Source organism: Brachyhypopomus gauderio, chromosome 1, assembly GCF_052324685.1.
Source record: "Brachyhypopomus gauderio isolate BG-103 chromosome 1, BGAUD_0.2, whole genome shotgun sequence".
Lineage (NCBI taxonomy): Eukaryota > Metazoa > Chordata > Actinopteri > Gymnotiformes > Hypopomidae > Brachyhypopomus > Brachyhypopomus gauderio.
The window spans coordinates 21,343,863-21,364,620 of NC_135211.1; the positions used below are offsets into that span (position 1 = coordinate 21,343,863).

Genomic DNA, 20,758 nt, shown 5'->3' on the forward strand with positions numbered 1-20,758 from the left:
CAGAGAATGGCATAATATTGCAGACAGATTAAATGCGTGACCATATAATTGAATCCATTCATTGGCATTTAAAAAGTGTTATAGTAAATTAATAATGTTATTAATTTCCTGATTTAGAAGTAAAATGAGCAGGGTTAAGAGAACGTGGCAGCAGGTCAAGGGAAATATAAAAATATACTCCAGAATGGCTAGTACAGTTGATTAGTCCAATGTGCAGGAATAGGTAAAACACCATATTAAATAACTGTATAAAATATTTTAGCAACCAGAAAGAAAACTGCTGCTGCTACTGGTGGTGGGCCTCCTGTAGCAGCCCTCACTCCTGCAGAAGACCTTGCTTTAGAGCAAAACAGCAGACGCCCCATCATTGTGGGAATCGAAGGAGGAACATCATCTGATCCTGTCTGTCCTCATGATACACAGCCTTATGTTAAAGGTAGGGTCAGTTGTTTCTCAGATTTTACATTTTTGTTCTTACAGGCTACATCATAGTATTATTGTATACTTGATGATTAAAATTTTAGTGGTGGGGGGTGTGCTGACTCTTTTGGACCCTTCTGTATTTGACAATGATGTGCGTACCATAAACCAGCCTATTTCTTATGACTGAACCCTGAGGATCGTTAACATTTATGTGTCTTAATTTGTTGTTTGCAGGGGGAGATTGCCGGACCATCCAGGATGGTACAGGAGGATGAGGACAGTTTCTGTCTGTTCAGAAAGGACACAGTGTCTGCCTGTTCTGTAAGTCGTGTGTGTCTATGTATCTGTCTGTTAATGTGCTGTGTGATCTCATGATTTGTGTTGTGTTTAAAGGAAATGGAAGAACAGAGAGTTCTTCCCTCAGACCCTCAGGCCTCCATGTCCAGAGCTCACACCTCTGCAAGAGAACACGTGAGTAGTAGTTATGCAGTTCAACATGAATAAATACTTCTCAGTCTTGACTATACTTCAGTCTTAAAGGAATCCATGATTACTGAGATCTAAAAAAGGTACTTGCTCCAAGATAGAGAATGTAAAAAAGCAGATCTGCAATACAAAAAACTAAAAATACGGAAGTTGGAGCTTGAAATAAAGAAAATGGAGAAAAATGTGAGTATTTGCAAAAAGGTCTCACTTTAATATGCTTCTTTTTGCAAGATAAGTAAATCAAAGTTTCTTCTGTCCACAGGCTCAGCAAGACAATTAATAAATTTCTCTTTCCAAAAAAAAGGCATCTTGTTTTATGTTAATAGAGTTAATGAACAAATGCAAACAAAATATTCCCTTAACCAAAGTAAGTGTTTGCATACATGTCCCTCACAGCTCTACTATCCATGTGGTCTGCAATTAAAATGTTGTCTTCCCATTGCTCCAACTGCACTCTTGGCATTTCTTCTTTTTGCAGTATTGCCACATTGTGCAAAACTGCACAGGGTGCTACAATATCACAGGCTCTCTCAGGGGTGACTGAGATGGCGCAAGCAGTTAAATCTGCTCTTTAACTGTCCAAATGCCATCTCAATGCATGCCCTTGTCTTTGAATGTGCGCGATTGAACCTCCTCTCGGCATCTGTTGTAGGGTCTGCATATGGGGTAAGGAGAAAAGGTTGGCAGGGGTAACACCTATCCCCAAGCAGTAAGCCAGGAAAAGCACCTACGATTATAAGGAGAAGAGTTAAACACTGAGGCCAAATCTGCACTATTTTGTGTGGTTGGAGTGTTCTTACCTTGGGCAAACCTCTGTGCCAGTGAGGAGGCACGAAATATCCTGGAATCATGCACCGAGCCGGGCCATTTTGCCTCAATGTTGGAGAATAGAAATTGGCTGGTGCAAACCATTTAGAACAATGGCAAAAGTGACAAAGGGTGAAAGTTGTTCAAACCCATGAACTGACATGCTTTACATTTTCTGTTTGGTAGGCAAAACTTGCATGTACCTGTACATTGATGCTGTGAAAAAATTTTTTGGTTCACATAGTCTGCCTCCGTGGGTACGGATGGAGCCTTTATCCAGATGTGAGTACAGTCTATAGCACCAATGACATTTGGAAATCCTAGAGAATTCAATGCGTTTCGAATTTTAGCATGAAATAGTTGATTAAGATGAATACAAAGCACTTCGGTAAGTGCTCTGGATAAGAGCGTCTGTTAAAGTTATATACATTTAACTCCAAGTTACTGATCAAATCAACACTACTTCTCATGAATACATACCAGCTGTTCTGAATAAGGATGGGAAGGATGCCTCTGTGACTAGGGAATTTGATGAATATATTAAGGAAACGCTTAAGCGCAAGGTAAACCTTTCGAATTTCGCGGCAGACCGTTGCCTTACTAAGATGTTCTGCATCCCCAATGCTGTACAGAAATGCACGACTGGCAAAGAAGCGCAAAGTGATACAGACCGTTTGGGGTTTGGTAAGAGCTTTACTACATCTAGTGGTCTTCTCAATATATGGCCCCAGTAATTTACAAAGATATATAATACTGTGTCTTCTGAACCTGTAGTGCTCAAATAAGTAGTCATCTGGAAAGCCCAGTGGATCTGTCCTGTCCTGGAATGACCTTGGAGCTGGTAGCATGAATGCTCTGCGCACTATACACGCTCCCTCATCTACTGGATTTTCTACAAATGGGCATGCCATGGTCAATCAGCCTTCAGCCTTCACTGTTAGCTGCTCTTTTTATATTTTGGATTATTTGTATCACCTGTATGCAAATCTTGGTAAGGTAGTTGTCTGTGTCCATTTCCTTTTTGCACCATAACCACACATTTACATTATTTATACTGAACATATGTAAATTGCAGAGTGATATGATTTGCTTGTAATTTGAACACAAAAGAGGAAGTATGGGGATAAATATATACCTAAAAGTATCTTCACCTAAATTACTCACCTAAATTAGAGTTTATGCTAATGTATGTTTCTGCACCATAACTGCGATTAGACACTGTATTCCATTTTACACCGGCCTGAATTTGTGAAGATTAAACCAATACATTAAAATGTGCAGAAACCTCACTGATTAACAATGAATATGTACTCTTAAGATCGAAATATAAATTGCATTTGGAAATATAATTATTAAATTTTGATAATAATAACCTGCAATCATTCCAAACTAATAATTACAGTACTCAATTAAATGTATAAAGATATGATATGATATGCTACATCCACAGCAATTTAATGGATAGAACTGCAGCTAAATGAGCCAGGCTTGTCTTAAAAAGCCTGGCTTACTGAGTTAGCTCGCTTCGTGGAATACCCCCCAGTTCTGTGTCACACCTGTTGTTTGTTATCATCCTTGTTAGTGTATGTATTTAAGGCCCTGTCTTGTATCCATCCTTTGTCAGGGTTTGGCTGCCATGTATGCTTGCCTTACAAGTTTTTATGACCAAACAAATTTAAACAAGTTAAAAAAGGGAATATCAAATGGAAATGAACCAACATGCATGGACATTGCACAGCTAACCTGTGATAATCTACACCAGGGGTGTCAAACTCATTTTCACCACGAGCCACATCAGCATAATTGTTGCCCACACAGGGCCATATGTAACTTAAAAATGTAACTACTCCTTAATGTTTAAATAACTCAGAATTTATTACTTATTCAAGTTATAAATATTACATATAGGCCTATTTACATAGATGTAAAAAATATGTTTGCTTGTTGCTCCATTATAAAATAAATCCTTTTATTTTGTTAGGTTATGAAACCTATATTACTCCATCAATCAACGATCAAACTATCCAATTGAATAAAGAAAAATAACATCAAAGATAAAATTGAAAACTCGCGGGTTTAGTGTCGACAGTGGGAGCAAACCTGGAACAACAAATCAGAGATGGATTTAACGAGAGAAGGCAGTCCTGCCAAAAAAGCTAAGTGTACGTGCAAGTACCTTGACGAATAGGACAGGGAATTTACTTTCCTAAAGAGGAGCATGAAGGGGCATAGCTACTCATTTTGTAAAATATGTAGCTGTGATTTTAGTGTCTCTCATGGGGGAAGGAACGATGTCCGTCAGCACGAACAATCTGCCAAGCACAAACGCGAGTTAAAGGGACAGAAATATGCCCAGGAGATGTCCCCATTTGTAGCTAGAAATACCACTAGAAAATTTTTCTTTTTTTATTCACTTGTAGTTTAAAACATATTTGGGGTGTTTTTTTCTTCACTTTTTGCCACTCCAAAGATGTTTTCGTCTCTCCTACAGCCTCGATTGCAGCTATATGCAAATAACCAATTATGCAAATTAGGCGATGGCGTCATATATGGGAAATGTCCCGTATTTTTAAATACAAAACTTGACAGGTATGGGCTTGTCTCATCATCACTCGGGACTTATGTGGTTTTTCTATTTAATGTGTGTTCTCGCAGTGTCCCGTGCTCGTCTTTGTTAGAGTCCTAAACGTAGTTATGTGTAACTGTTCCACGTGCGCTGTCTGCGCTTATTTTGTAGAGAATAAAAGTGATGTTTTTGTGTTCGAGTCTGGACTCGTGCCTCATCCTTCTCACGGCACCTCAGCATTACACATATACTTTGTTCAAAACTTGAAATATCAAAAAACTGTGAAAATAGCAATTGTGTTTCAAAAATGCTCCCTCTGAAAAAGGGTGGGCAATTTCTTCAGCCACAACAAAAGCTAGCTTTTACTGCTGCATTGTTTGTGGTTGTGGCTTTCGCAAACACATTATGTTGCGATTGCAGTTTGCCTTTTAACTCTTTGGCAATTAGTTGTTTTTCTTGATGCCTAATTTTGGCATAGCCTACTTAGCTCCATGTTTGGCCTAAAAATGCCGATGTAGATTGTACTCTTTGACAACCACCACCGCTTCATAACACAAAAGACTAGGCTACTGTTTTTTATCCATGAGCCACAAACATGTATTCGCTTTCCCATCTTTCTTGAAACACCTTTCCATCTGGATCTATTTTTCTCTTCCTGGAAATTTTGGGATCATTATTTGTATTTGTATTACACTTATTGGTAAAAATGTGGAAACACTGCAGTATCGAGATGCTGTCACTTCACAGGTACATAATTGTGAAAAATGTAGTTTTTGGTCACTGCACTTTTTTTTTTTTTTTTGTACAATTAGGCTTTTTAAGCTGTCACGGGCCACCTACAATAATGTGGCAGGCCCCATTTGGCATGCAGATTTAATTTGAACTTCCAGTTCATTCAACTATCATGCCTATGCAGGAGTTATAGTGTCCAACAACACTGATTGTTACTGACAGGATTTGAACACACCATGAATTAAATAACCATCTAAAAAGTAATGGTGGAGGGCTCTAAAAATAAATTAGGCAAATTATTATGCACTCGTTTGCCCAAAATGCTGCAACACTGTTTCAGGCATTTGTGACCACCATTTGTAGCCTAGAGCGACACCTTGGGTGATAAGAACACACTCACATGTCACTAAACATCACAAACACAAAAACGTGTTTCAATACTGTGTGTACATTTGAAGTTTATAAAGTTAAACAAAAAAGATAAATTGATCATTATTTCATAAAGCAATGTATTCCTATAAACTAGTGGTACAGATTTTTTTAAAGGAATGTCTTAAAATTTGCAAGCTTTTCCCCACAAATTTGTTAAAGTCAAAGTTAACAAATGGGAGTGTAACTAAATGTGACTGGAGTATAAGGCATGCAAAATAATATACAAGGCAAGTGACTTACTTCTCAGACTGCTCTTTTCCTGCATCTGGAAAACTCTTTGGGGATTTGGCTAAACTCTTTTATACTGCTGTCAGAAGTCAGAAGGCTAAAATTCCTGACCTCTGACAACATGGGAATTGCCATCTATATTTGCACTAATTCCTAATAAGAAGATTATGCTAAGATATTCTATTTCAGAATTCAGTTTATGAAATCAGTGCATCCCAAGCAGTGTCATCTGAACTTTAATTGCCTAGTACTCATCTGCCAAGGGTATTTTATAATCTTGTATAAGCAATACATCATTAGTTTATTTTCCACTTGATACTCTGCTTGAGTAAGCAGTTGGCTAAATTGGAGATCTCAGTATGCTTTCTGGGTTAGTCAGTGCTTTCCTTTTTTATGTGTATATTCATAAACTTGAATAGTAATCCAAGATCCTATTCATATTATGTAGACATGGATATCCCATATGGGAGAACTGAAGGGAGTAACTGCTGGTTACAGTGAAGAATGTTTTGGGCATAGGATGAGACAAAAAAACCTGATGATTGTTGAGAATGTCAAATGAACAAACTTTAAAACTTACTTCTGGTGACACTGAAATTATATCAGAAACTATCACAAATTTCACAAGGGTGAATGTTGTTCTAGAAATCTTTCTAAATAAAACAGCAACATGACTGATAACCATGAGTATTTGAGAAATCTGAAGGACAGAGCCCTATCTACAGAACACCCATTAAAGCATTAAATGGTGTTATGTGGCATGAGCGCCTCATAAATGACTGGAGGAAACACATTAAGTCAGAATCCAAGACCAAATATAGCTTGATACTTCTGCTGAGTGAACAGTAATAGTACTATATAAGAGCTTCCCCAAGCACTAAGACTACCCCAGACACCCTGCAAGGTGAGAGTGTTTTGGTGTTCTAGTTGCTGATTAACAATTGATGATTTATAGAATTCTTGAATAAGGTTAATTTGATTCAAATTTCATACTGATGCTATAATTGGTCCTTTGCTTATTTTTCAGTGCCCACGAACTACCAGCCTATTTCTGCCTGCCACTGTCTCTAGGTAAAATGTTACAAATAAACTTTTGTGCATGAAAATCATAGATGCTATGTGAAATATTTAAAATGTAACATATTATGAATGACAAGTGCACAATTTGACTCCACAGGAAAACACCACCATGGGGGATGCAGAGATGGAGTGTTTTGGGCCGGCGGCCATTTACCTCCGCAAGCCAGAGAAGGAGAGGATTGAGTCCCAGAACAAACCTTTTGATGCCAAAACAGCAGTGTTTGTGTGTGAGCCCAAGGAGATGTACCTCAAGGGTACACTAAAGAGTAAAGAGGGAGGCAAAGCCACTGTTGAAACGCTGTGTGGCCAAGTAAGTGGAAAGAAAACTGATGGCATGAGTAGTTCTAGATGCATCTTGGCTTGTTAATGTAATTGCTGAGTTGTATAAAGATGTGTTTAATTAATATATAAAAAAAATGTGCAGTCAAGTGCAGAAACTCATACAGGGACAACAGAGCTAGTAATTTCAGAAGAAGCTACTGTTATGCAGACCTTTAATGTTATCCTTTCCCAGAAGCTCACAGTGAAGGAGGATGAAGTCTTTCCCATGAACCCTCCCAAATATGACAAAATGGAGGACATGGCCATGATGACCCACCTCAACGAACCTGCTGTGCTGTTTAACCTCAAAGAGCGCTACGCAGCATGGATGATCTATGTAAGCTTAACAAAGGATCATAGCTTTTGCAAATAAATATTAAAGAGTATATTATTGTGACAAGATTATGGAGAATGAACGTGAAAGAGTATATTGTCATGACAGTAGGACCATTTCTCTGGACTCTCCTGTAGACCTACTCAGGGTTGTTCTGCGTCACTGTGAACCCCTACAAGTGGCTCCCAGTATATGATGCAGTTGTTGTGGCTGGATACAGAGGCAAAAAGAGAATTGAAGCCCCACCCCACATCTTCTCCATCTCTGATAACGGCTATCAGTTCATGCTCACTGGTATGACACTGTTCAATAACAATTTTTTTGTTAAAGATTTACATTACTTAAGGAATTACATTGCATGAGGGGCAGCCATGGTCTAGTGGTAGGGGAGCGAACCTTGTCATCAGAAGATCGTAGGGTCGATTCCTAACTAGGCTATGACTTGAGAAAAGGCATTTAACCCTAACTAGTTAACAGCTGCCCACCACTCTGGATGTGTTCTCACTGCACAGATGGGTTAAATACAGAGGACAATTCCGATTGGACAACTGACAAAATTGATAACTTAAGTAACTGGTAATCAGTTCATAATGACTGCTAGGATATGGTTCAGTACCTTTGTAGAAGAACAGCATTTAGGTTTATTTGCAATTTTAACATTGTTTCTGATATAAACATGAACATAAAGTACATGAGCAAAAGTTTGGTTAATATCTGTTTCGCAAAGAGTGAATAAAAGGTTATATGTATTAAATGTAAAACTGAATGCAATAACACAACTAAGAAATGCTCATTATTTCTACAGATCGTGAAAACCAGTCTGTCCTGATTACGTAAGTGTTGACTCACTATAAAGTTGAAAAGTATAGACTTTTTTGTATAGAATTCTAAATGATAGACTGATTCTATCTCCAGTGGAGAATCCGGTGCAGGAAAGACTGTGAACACCAAACGTGTCATCCAGTACTTTGCGATGGTTGGCATGACTAGTGGAGCGAAGAAGGCAGAGCCTGTTCCTGGCAAAATGCAGGTAACTGACCTGGTATTGAAGAATTAAGTATGTACGAAGAATAAAGTCCTGCTCAGAGGCCTTTTATAGATTCCTGTGTTTCTAGGGGTCGCTGGAGGACCAAATTGTAGCAGCCAACCCCCTGCTGGAAGCTTATGGTAATGCCAAAACTGTGAGAAATGACAACTCCTCTCGTTTTGTAAGTACATTACACCAGTGTCCAAAATTCTAATGGAGTGTAATTAAAAACAAAAAAAGAGGCAGCATTAAAAATATATACAGACAACTACAAAACATTTTTTTGAATTTGCAGGGTAAATTCATCAGAATTCATTTTGGACAAACTGGAAAGCTGGCATCAGCTGATATTGAAACATGTAAGTTTCAGTCATAATGAGTGCATCCTTTTATACCGTTATGTCATGTATGAAGTGGCAAGAAATAAACATACATTGGATCATTGGATGATTGGATATCAGATGGAGATATGCTTTGGAAAGCAGGGGAATGAAAGTAGTGAGCAGGAGTACATGTGTGTGGATGAGAGGGCAAACCAGGGCCGGCGCCAGGACATATACCGGGGGGGGCCCTTGCGATCGATTGATCGCCAGTGATTGGCCCCACAGCGAACTAGTAACTCGTGTGTGTGTGTGAGAGTTGACAACCCTGGGTCTTATTATTAAGGGGGCGGGGCGGCCCCGTGGCGCCGGGCATGGGGCAGACGGTGGACAGGTCCAGTTACAAGGAGTTGATTTGGTGAAGGTGGATGAGTTTACCTACTTAGGGTCGAGGGTACAGAGTAATAGAGGAAGTGAAAGAGAGTGCAGGCAGGGTGGGGTGGATGGCATAAAGTGTCTGGGGTGATCTGTGATAGAAGGGTGTCGTCTAGAATCAAAGGAATGATCTATAGGGCAGTAGTGAGACCTGCCATGTTGTATGGACTGGAGACAGTGGCACTGACAAAGAGACAGGTGAGGGAGATGGAGGTGTCTGAGATGAAGATGTTGAGATTCTCATTTGGAGTGACGAGGAAGGATAGGATCAGAAACAAGTTTATTAGAGGATCAGCACATGTAGCATGTTTTGGAGATAAAGTTAGAGAAGCGAGATTGAGATGGTTTGGACATGTACAGAGAAGGGAGGAGGGGTATATTGGTAGGAGGGTCTTGAGGATGGAACTTCCAGGCAAGAGGAGGAGAGGTAGTCCTAAGAGGAGGTTTATGGATGCAGTGGTAGAGGATATGAGAGTGGCTGGTGTGTCAGTGGAGGACACTCAGGACAGGGCCAGATGGAGGAGTTTGATCTGCTGTGGCGAACCATAAACGAGAACTGCCAAAAGAAGAAGAAGAAGATGCGAAACATCCCCAGATGACATACTACTTCCGCAAAATATTACAGTATGAAATCAGAGCTATCTTTATGGTGTACTGCATCCCATCATGCAACGCTATGTTCACGTGACCCCGTAGTATGCTTTGCTTTTGTCATATATATTGGAAACTGTACTGCATACTACGAGGACCAGTATGCACTATCCAGTATATACTGAGTGCACTATGCAGTATCCAGTATGTAGTAAGCTATTTCGAACACAGCCATAGGGTTTCTCCATGAAGCACATTGATAAAGAAAAATGAATACAAGTATATGAACAGATCTACTGGAGAAGTCGAGAGTCACTTTCCAGCTGTCTGCTGAGAGGAGCTACCACATCTTCTACCAGCTCATGACAGGACACAAACCAGAGCTGCTTGGTATGAACTACTAATTCCTATTCGCTATCAATTTTGTTGCATTATTTACACTAACACTTGTATCCAAATGTAAATTTTTCACGTCCACACAGAGGCACTGCTCATCACCACCAACCCTTATGACTACCCTATGATCAGCCAGGGTGAAATCACAGTCAAGAGCATCAATGACGTGGAAGAGTTCATTGCTACAGATGTAAGTATAACTTCACAGAGCTTAAGTGACAAATAAAAAAAATACATCTTCATTTGTCCTTCCTCTTCTCTTCAAACACAGACTTCTATTGACATTTTGGGCTTCACTGCTGATGAGAAAATAGGCATCTACAAGTTGACTGGAGCTGTGATGCACCATGGGAACATGAAGTTCAAGCAGAAGCAGAGAGAGGAGCAGGCTGAGCCTGATGGCACTGAGGGTAAATATCACAACTCGTCACCAGATTTGTTCAATTCCATTAGAAGTAACATATATAAGCAATTGATTTAATGAATCTCACTATTACTTTTTACAATTCAGTGGCTGATAAAATCGCCTACCTCCTGGGCCTGAACTCAGCTGACATGCTGAAAGCTTTGTGCTACCCCAGAGTGAAGGTTGGAAATGAGTTTGTGACCAAAGGCCAAACTGTACCACAGGTAATGTAATATTTGCCAACATCTGAGATACTTTTTAAATAACCTGCTACAGATCAAAAGTCTATGTATGAATTTTCCAGGTCAATAATTCTGTCAGCGCTCTTTGCAAGTCTATCTATGAGAAAATGTTCTTGTGGATGGTCATCCGAATCAATGAGATGTTGGACACAAAGCAGCAAAGGCAGTTCTTCATTGGTGTGTTGGACATCGCTGGATTTGAGATCTTTGATGTAAATATATGTCGATTTTACACTTAGCATTTCATAATATATTCAAAGTGTAACAGTAAGTACATTAATATTAACATCCATGCTTTAAAACAGTTCAACACCCTGGAGCAGCTCTGCATTAACTTTACAAATGAGAAACTGCAACAGTTCTTCAACCACCACATGTTTGTGCTGGAACAAGAGGAGTACAAGAAAGAAGGAATTGAATGGGAGTTCATTGATTTTGGTATGGACCTGGCTGCCTGCATTGAGCTTATTGAAAAGGTAAGGGGTGAAAAGACCAAGACTTGCAATACTAAGACTCAGATTTACTGTTAAACTGTAAATGTGCCATATTTTGTCAATTGTGATTTTACACCGCAATCTAAATTTGTCCTCCACCTCCCATCTGTGCAGTTAGAACACACACACACACTAGTGATTACTAGGGGGCTGTGGATCACACGTGCCCAGAGCGGTGGGCAGCTCTAGCCTGGCGCCCGGGGAGCAGTTGAGGTTAGGTGCCTTGTTCAAGGGCACCTCAGTCATGGCCTCAGGCCTGGGAATCAAACCCACGACCCTCCGGTCACAAGACCAGTTCCCTAACCACCAGGCCATGACTGCAGATTATACAAAGGAGTGTGTGCTATGACAATGTTCCTGAAATATGAGGACATGCACATATTCATTGGTTAAGTCAACAACCATTTATACAAGTACTATTGAAGTGATATGAAAATCTGTCACCAACAGCCAATGGGCATCTTCTCCATCCTTGAAGAGGAGTGCATGTTCCCCAAGGCCTCAGACACATCTTTCAAGAACAAGTTGTATGACCAGCATCTTGGCAAATGCAATGCTTTCCAAAAGCCAAGACCAGCCAAAGGCAAAGCTGAGGCCCACTTCTCCCTGGTGCACTATGCTGGCACTGTGGACTACAACATTGCTGGCTGGCTGGACAAGAACAAGGACCCCCTGAATGAGTCTGTTGTGGGGCTTTATCAAAAGGCAGCAAACAAACTTCTGTCCTTCCTGTATGCAGCCCATCCTGGTGCTGAAGGTAAGATTAAATCATTGTTGCTGTGTTTTTGTAGCTATGAGCAGAGCATATTGTTATTCACAAGGCTAACCTTTTGAGGTAATCTCAACTGCTCTAGTAATAGTGGACAGACAGGTTACTGGACTGTGGGTCAGTGTCAGCCAATATTCAAGAAATTTTCATCTAATTAGATATTAGATATTTCTGGTGATATACTTCGTGATTTTTTTTGCATTTTACATCATTAAATTCACAACATTTGTGATTTATTAAAGTAACATGAGCTCTCAAGCAAATATATCAGTGTTTATACTCAAAAAAATTATTATATATTTGGATACTAATGCTAACCAACCTAAAACAACAATATTAAATACATCATTCTGATTGTCAGCAGATGCTAAATGCCACTGTAAAAGACATGTTGACATGTAGTAAATATGATACTTCTGGTCTGAAATGCATAATTAATTAGAAAATACAATTAATTTGAACTCTCTTCACCAAACAGCTGAAGGTGCTAAGAAGGCTGGTAAGAAGAAGGGTGGTTCATTCCAGACTGTGTCTGCTCTGTTCAGGGTAAGAACAATTTTACACAAAAATCTGAAACGCATAAGGCTACATTCACCTTGGAAAGTTGGGCCAGCAGTAAGCACTGCAATATGCATAAACTAATCTATGCAACAAATTATATCTTAAATAAGTGGACGACAATGTCAAACTCCACAGGAGAACTTGGGGAAGCTGATGACCAACTTGAAGAGCACTCACCCTCATTTTGTGCGTTGCTTGATTCCAAATGAGTCCAAAACTCCAGGTCCGTATTCTTCTGATTTCTATAAATTATAATTTTACTGCAGACATTGTAATATTACAATGGCCATTGTAGGTCTGATGGAGAACTTCCTGGTAATCCACCAGCTGAGGTGTAATGGTGTGCTAGAGGGTATCAGAATCTGCAGAAAGGGATTCCCCAGCAGAATCCTCTATGCTGACTTCAAGCAAAGGTAATTTCTTTAGTTTCAGAATTCCAGATCCTGTGATTAATTCAATATTGTTATGAATACAGTAAGCTACCACTTAGACTTCACTATCGATTTATAAACAGGTACAAAGTCTTGAATGCCAGTGTCATCCCAGAGGGACAGTTCATTGACAACAAGAAAGCTTCAGAGAAACTCTTGGGCTCCATTGATGTGGACCACACCCAGTACAAGTTTGGACACACAAAGGTGATCACAACCATCATCTTGATCATCATTATTATTATTCCTCTGAATGAGAGCAATACATAAAAAAACATACTGCTTTATGTTTCACTGAACAGTGTAGTGTAGTGGCAACATAATGTGGATTAAAACATGGCTCTCAATTTCTTTAGTTCCCTTTCTGTAAGTAATATTGTAATATGCTTCTTTTATACCTTTCATACATATTCCATAAGCACTTCTCAAAATTGACATAAAAGTAATGTAAGGAAAAGAGATAAGAAATAAAAAAAATTTTTTTTTTTGAATGTGTAGATAATTTAAGTCTTCACTAAGTGTGAATGCACTGAAACCATGCTATTTGCTTTAAATTATCTTTTATTAATTATATTTTATTTATTCTTTTAATTTTAAATTTAATTTATTATTATTATTTTGGAAGGTGTTCTTCAAAGCTGGACTGCTGGGTACCCTTGAAGAGATGCGAGATGAGAAACTGGCTAATTTAGTGACTATGACTCAGGCTCTGTGCCGAGGCTACCTCATGAGGAGGGAGTTTGTCAAGATGATGGAAAGGAGGTAAAGAAAATGAACATAGAATATGCGGTATCATATACAACACAAAATTTAATATTTATGTTGACATGAATAAAACATAATAGATACGAATGGAACTTAACTGGTTCAATTTGAATTCTAGAGAGTCCATCTATTCTATCCAATACAACATCCGCTCATTCATGAATGTGAAACACTGGCCATGGATGAAGCTGTACTTCAAGATCAAGCCTCTACTGAAGACTGCAGAGACCGAGAAGGAAATGGCTAGCATGAAAGAAAATTTTGAGAAGATGAAGGAGGATCTGACAAAGGCATTGGCCAAGAAGAAAGAGCTCGAGGAGAAGATGGTTTCTCTTCTGCAGGAGAAAAATGACCTACAACTGCAAGTGACATCTGTAAGTACATAAGACAAGTACATATGTCTGCAGACTTTGCAAAAAATTACTATAATATTTCATTAAACAGGAAACAGAGAACCTCAATGATGCAGAAGAAAGATGTGAGGGGCTGATCAAGAGCAAGATCCAGCTTGAGGGCAAACTCAAAGAGACAAATGAGAGACTGGAGGATGAGGAGGAGATCAATGCCGAGCTTACTGCCAAGAAGAGGAAACTGGAGGATGAATGTTCTGAGCTGAAGAAGGACATTGATGATCTGGAGCTCACCTTGGCTAAAGTGGAGAAGGAGAAACATGCCACTGAGAACAAGGTTTGAACATATTACATATTTTAAATTATATGATTACTTATGTATTTTGTCCCTTTTACACATCGACAAAGATTGTGTTGAAATGCTTTTCCACAGGTCAAGAACTTGACTGAGGAGATGGCCTCTCAGGATGAAAGCATTGCCAAGCTCACTAAGGAGAAGAAAGCCCTTCAAGAATCACACCAGCAGACCCTTGATGATCTCCAAGCAGAGGAAGACAAAGTCAATACTCTGACCAAAGCTAAGACCAAGCTTGAACAACAAGTGGATGATGTAAGAATTTAAAAAGTAGAATCTGTGGTATATGTTCATGATATTGGAATATATCAGCAAATATCAGGTGTGATGATCCTAATTGCGCTGGTTCCCATAAAATGTAGCTTGAAGGCTCACTGGAACAAGAGAAGAAACTTCGCATGGACCTTGAGAGAGCAAAGAGGAAGCTTGAGGGTGACCTGAAACTGGCCCAGGAGTCCATAATGGATCTGGAGAATGACAAGCAGCAGTCTGATGAGAAGATCAAAAAGTACAAATCACCTCACATTACAACTGGCACCAAATCTAATCACTTTGCATATTTTAAAATAAAAGTATCTAATTATTGCACATGCTGTCATAATATAACAGGAAGGACTTTGAAACAAGCCAATTATTAAGCAAGATAGAAGATGAACAGTCAATGGGTGCCCAGCTTCAGAAGAAGATTAAAGAACTCCAGGTGATTCATCAATACAAAATAATGGAATTTCATTAAAAATAATCCAGCAATAAAGAAATCTCTAAAATGTAAAATCATATCCTCTAGGCTCGCATTGAGGAGCTGGAGGAAGAAATTGAGGCTGAGCGTGCAGCTCGTGCTAAAGTTGAGAAGCAGAGAGCTGATCTCTCCAGAGAACTTGAGGAGATCAGTGAGAGGCTTGAGGAAGCTGGTGGTGCTACTGCTGCTCAGATTGAGATGAACAAGAAGCGTGAGGCCGAGTTCCAGAAGCTGCGTCGTGATCTGGAAGAGTCCACTCTGCAGCATGAAGCTACAGCTGCTGCCCTCCGCAAGAAACAAGCTGACAGTGTTGCTGAGCTTGGAGAGCAGATCGACAACCTTCAAAGGGTCAAACAGAAGCTGGAGAAGGAGAAGAGTGAATATAAAATGGAGATTGATGACCTCTCCAGCAACATGGAGGCTGTTGCCAAATCAAAGGTGTTTTTAATTCACATTAAGACAAACAAAAATTGTGTTTAGAAAATAACATTCTGATTCATCCAAAAAGTTCTGCTTTATCCACATGACAAATCCAAATGGGCGTGAAATATTGAAAATATGTTACATATATAAATGTTTTGTCCTCTGGTGTACCTACGTATTTAGCTTCACTTGAAGATAACAATTTACTTGTTTGTACTTTATTGTCATGTATATATTTCTAGGCAAATCTAGAGAAGATGTGTCGTACCCTTGAAGATCAGCTGAGTGAAATCAAAGCTAAAGGCGATGAAAATGTCCGTCAACTGAATGACATCAGTGCACAAAGAGCACGACTTCAGACTGAGAATGGTAACTAGTCAAAGCAAATCAAGAGATCAAAATGTTGATTTGCTTGACAAATGTAACTAGAATTACCATTTTTTTTAAAGGTGAATTTAGCCGTCAGTTGGAGGAGAAGGAAGCACTTGTTTCCCAGTTAACTCGGGGAAAACAAGCATACACACAGCAGATTGAAGAGCTCAAGAGACAAATTGAAGAGGAAGTCAAGGTACTATAAGGACTACATTACTAAATACCATTGGAATACATTTCTTTTCACAACTGAGCAGCAATCCAGTAACAAGTACACTGACATTTGCTAGGCCAAGAATGCCCTGGCTCATGCTGTCCAATCAGCTCGTCATGACTGTGACCTGCTCAGAGAGCAGTTTGAGGAAGAGCAGGAGGCAAAGGGTGAACTCCAGCGTGGAATGTCCAAGGCCAACAGTGAGGTGGCTCAGTGGAGATCTAAATATGAGACCGATGCCATCCAACGTACTGAGGAGCTTGAGGAGGCCAAGTAATTGAATTAAATTAACAGTACACTACACTACAGAGACTGCAAAACTGACCTAATGATCAAACCTTTTTAGAAAAGCATGTAATAACATCATCAAAATTTCCATAGGAAAAAACTTGCCCAGCGTCTCCAAGATGCAGAGGAATCTATTGAAGCAGTGAACTCTAAATGTGCTTCTCTGGAGAAAACCAAGCAGAGACTACAGGGTGAAGTAGAGGACCTTATGATCGATGTTGAGAGAGCCAATGCATTAGCTGGCAACCTGGACAAAAAACAGAGGAACTTTGATAAGGTCAAATATCTGCCATCGAAAATGGTCTATGAAATATGAAACCATGAGTTATCATGGTAAGCATAAATGTGAAATAATATCTGATGTTCCCTCTACATTTCAGGTCTTGGCAGAGTGGAAGCAGAAGTATGAGGAAGGCCAGGCTGAACTGGAAGGAGCTCAGAAAGAGGCTCGCTCTCTCAGCACTGAGCTCTTTAAGATGAAGAACTCATATGAGGAAGCTCTAGACCATCTGGAGACCCTGAAGAGAGAGAACAAGAATCTGCAGCGTATGTTACAAGAACACTTGTTTCAATAACAAGAACATTCAAAAGAAGTGTATAAACAAGCACATTTAATTGAACTTCTATTTTCCCCTCAGAGGAGATCTCTGACCTCACTGAACAGATCGGGGAGACTGGAAAGACCATCCATGAGTTGGAGAAAGCAAAGAAGACAGTGGAGACTGAGAAATCGGAAATCCAGACTGCTCTTGAGGAAGCAGAGGTATAAGCCTACATAATGATACCAAATTTGAAAGCAGGATTAGGTCTGTCCTACATTTCTTACTACAACCAATATCATTCCTCAGGGCACACTCGAACATGAAGAGTCCAAGATTCTTCGTGTCCAGCTTGAGCTTGGTCAAGTTAAGGGTGAGATTGACAGGAAACTCGCTGAGAAGGATGAGGAGATTGAACAGATCAAGAGGAACAGCCAGAGGGTTATTGAGTCCATGCAGAGCACTCTGGACTCTGAGGTTAGGAGCAGGAACGATGCCCTCAGAATCAAGAAGAAGATGGAGGGAGACCTGAATGAGATGGAGATTCAGCTGAGCCATGCCAATCGCCAGGCTGCTGAGGCTCAGAAACAGCTCAGGAACGTCCAGGGACAGCTCAAGGTAGGACTTGTTGTATTGGGGGGTTATCCAGTGAATGTAGCTTGAGTCATTATTGGGTCATAATTACAGCCCTAATCCCTTTAAACATCAGGATGCCCAACTCCACCTTGATGAGGCTGTCAGAGGACAAGAAGACATGAAGGAACAGGTTGCCATGGTGGAGCGCAGGAATAATCTGATGCTGGCAGAGATTGAGGAGCTGAGATCTGGGCTGGAACAGACAGAGAGAGGACGCAAAGTGGCTGAACAGGAGCTGGTTGATGCCAGTGAGCGTGTGGCACTGCTGCACTCTCAGGTTGGTTATTTCAGCTTGAAACACTGGAGCTCCTTTGAAGGTAGCTGGTAACCAGTTATAATGGCTTTTTTGTTTTGCCTGTCAATAGAATACCAGTCTAATAAACACCAAAAAGAAGCTTGAAGCTGACCTGGTGCAGATCCAAGGTGAGGTGGATGACACAGTCCAGGAGGCAAGAAATGCTGAGGATAAGGCCAAGAAGGCAATTACTGATGTGAGTGTTAAATACCCACACTGTTTTACCCACTCAAACTATGAATTATAACCATTTACATGATTCATATATGCCTTCAAATTTTGTATGAATGCGGCTCACTACATAAAAACTAAAACTCATGACATGGCTCACACACTAGGCTGCCATGATGGCAGAGGAGCTGAAGAAAGAGCAAGACACCAGTGCTCATCTGGAGAGGATGAAGAAGAACCTTGAGGTCACGGTCAAAGATCTGCAGCACCGCCTGGATGAGGCTGAGAGTCTTGCCATGAAGGGTGGAAAGAAGCAGCTCCAGAAACTGGAGTCTAGAGTATGTTACACTCTTTATATTTAGTAAAAAATGTTTTCTGTAGTTTTGTTTACTAATTCAAATTGTATGCATGAAATATGATCCATAGGTGCGTGAGTTGGAGACTGAGGTTGAGGCTGAGCAGAGACGTAGTGGTGATGCTGTTAAAGGAGTCCGCAAATATGAAAGGAGAGTAAAGGAGCTGACCTATCAGGTACTGCATGAACTCAGTAAATACACAGAACATGTTTCTGTACAAATCAAATAAAATCTAAATCACAGCCAATCTCTGCAGACTGAGGAGGACAAGAAGAATGTGATCAGACTGCAGGATCTTGTGGACAAGCTACAGTTGAAAGTGAAGGCCTACAAGAGACAGGCTGAGGAAGCTGTACGTTTGCCCCTGGGCAACATGCACTGTGCATTTAGTATATGCACAGCATTACATTTAATTGCCCCCTGATAATATCAATCAATATTTTATACCGTATCACCAGCTCTAACTGGGGTCATATCTGATTCTTTACCAGGAGGAGCAGGCCAACACTCACCTGTCCAGGTACAGGAAGGTGCAACATGAGATGGAGGAAGCCCAGGAGCGTGCTGACATTGCTGAGTCCCAGGTCAACAAGCTCAGAGCCAAGAGCAGAGATGCTGGAAAGGTAAATTAAACAACAAATTTTGTTATGCAATTTACCATTAACATGCAGAGACATACCACTTTTCTTCTGAACTAGTAGTATTAGTACAAGTAGTGCTAACAATACATTTATTCATTATAGGCCAAAGAGGAATAAGAGACAAAGACCATTTTGGACCCCACCAAGCAATAAAATCATGTATGTACTGTGAAATGTTCATGCACAAGTGCAATGAAATAAAACTGCAAAGTTACTACAGTGTTTGCATTTTATTCACCAGGTCAAAACACACTGTATAGCAGACTTACTCATGAAGAAACTAACACCTACAACATGTGGTGAAGTGCTTACATGCTCATAAAAACAGCTTTTTGTGGCATATAAAAACACAAACATCCTGCAGCAGTTCATGTATAATTGAATGCTGAAAGTAGATATGTGAATGCCTGATTTGAATGCATAGTACAAACCTCTAATCAGTAAAAACATCGATTATAAATGTCATGGTGAGTGAGGAATAGGAAGCTGAGACAGTGGTGTCTCACAGAACATTTAATAAACGGACTACAGAGGGCAAACTTCAGAGGTTTATATACATATATTAATGAGGAGAAAAAAGGAGACAGGTGAAACACAATAACATAGGGAAAGATAACAATGGGCGTGGCCAAACTACAAACGCCCATGAAACACAGGCACACAGTACAGTGGACTGTACAAAGAGCTGGGAGGAGACAGGTGTGTGTGCGCACAGTACTATTACAATTTATTTGTAAAGAAAGACAAGACAAAATGTATAGTAAAAAAGAAAAAAAGAATAGTACTTCAGATTTACACCTATTTGTATGGCTTTTACCTCTAAATTCCACTGACTACCAATGAATCACATATGCATCAATTACATAATGAAAAATCTGGAAAGGGACTCCAAAGGTAGAGACAATAGAGACTTGGTGCTACTGCTAATTATATGAAATACCAGCATATATAGAGTATATAGCATGTTTTGTCTAGCACACATGCAGAGCTACTTTGTGCTGCGGCACTATATTCCACTATATCTGTATATCTATACAATTTGGTCTATATTTTGTATGTTTTGCTTATTATTGTGTAGTATTGTATGAATGTTCAACACAACTTTGTGGGCAGTCATGGCCTAGTGGTAGGGAACTGGTCTTGTGACCGGAGGGTCGTGGGTTCGATTCCCAGACCTGAGGCCATGACTGAGGTGCCCTTGAGCAAGGCACCTAACCCCAACTGCTCCCCGGGCGCCGGGCTAGGGCTGCCCACCGCTCTGGGCACGTGTGATCCACAGCCCCCTAGTAATCACTAGTGTGTGTGTGTGTGTGTGTTCTAACTGCACAGATGGGTTAAAAGCGGAGGACAAATTTTGATTGTGGTGTAAAAATCATAATTGACAAAATACATCACATTTACATTTACTTTATTTAACCCATTGGCAAATTACATATTACAAAGACCTTACACTGAAAATGCCACACAAACTCTCATACACAGAGCATCCAAAAACAGCTCAGGAAAAGCAAGAAGCCAAGTCATGCATGCAAC

General features: G+C 40.0%; 1 protein-coding gene and 1 long non-coding RNA gene across 2 annotated transcripts; both read left to right on the forward strand.

Moving 5' to 3' along the window:
- The first annotated feature begins 268 nt into the window (after positions 1–268).
- On the forward strand, positions 269–1,166 carry LOC143512241 (uncharacterized). Its single transcript, XR_013130402.1, has 3 exons — positions 269–436; positions 658–744; positions 817–1,166. It is a non-coding gene; the product is annotated as an uncharacterized LOC143512241 (long non-coding RNA).
- A 5,422-nt stretch (positions 1,167–6,588) lies between these two features.
- Positions 6,589–19,439, forward strand: LOC143512133 (myosin heavy chain, fast skeletal muscle-like). The gene is made up of 40 exons (XM_077002102.1): positions 6,589–6,745; positions 6,852–7,064; positions 7,269–7,412; positions 7,547–7,703; positions 8,215–8,242; positions 8,325–8,439; positions 8,525–8,617; positions 8,732–8,795; positions 10,074–10,172; positions 10,265–10,368; positions 10,450–10,588; positions 10,690–10,808; positions 10,889–11,038; positions 11,132–11,302; positions 11,771–12,077; positions 12,568–12,635; positions 12,786–12,873; positions 12,946–13,063; positions 13,165–13,288; positions 13,707–13,843; positions 13,965–14,220; positions 14,291–14,533; positions 14,630–14,806; positions 14,914–15,059; positions 15,161–15,251; positions 15,339–15,728; positions 15,956–16,082; positions 16,163–16,281; positions 16,376–16,572; positions 16,681–16,864; positions 16,968–17,133; positions 17,226–17,350; positions 17,436–17,744; positions 17,836–18,039; positions 18,128–18,253; positions 18,396–18,566; positions 18,655–18,759; positions 18,841–18,936; positions 19,076–19,207; positions 19,328–19,439. The coding sequence occupies exons 2-40, from the start codon at positions 6,864–6,866 to the stop codon at positions 19,340–19,342; spliced, it is 5,805 nt and encodes a 1,934-aa protein (XP_076858217.1). The 5' UTR covers positions 6,589–6,745; positions 6,852–6,863; the 3' UTR covers positions 19,343–19,439.
- The last annotated feature ends 1,319 nt before the right edge of the window (positions 19,440–20,758 follow it).

What these genes read in the sequence shown, in the direction of transcription:
- LOC143512133 (XM_077002102.1), top strand. Translation starts at nt 6,864, where the DNA reads ATGGGGGATGCAGAGATGGAGTGTTTTGGGCCGGCGGCCATTTACCTC. An exon ending in CTGTGTCTGCTCTGTTCAGG is followed by an intron (nt 12,636 to 12,785) that starts GTAAGAACAATT and finishes CAAACTCCACAG; the next exon opens with GAGAACTTGGGGAAGCTGAT. An exon ending in AACAGAGGAACTTTGATAAG is followed by an intron (nt 16,865 to 16,967) that starts GTCAAATATCTG and finishes TCTACATTTCAG; the next exon opens with GTCTTGGCAGAGTGGAAGCA.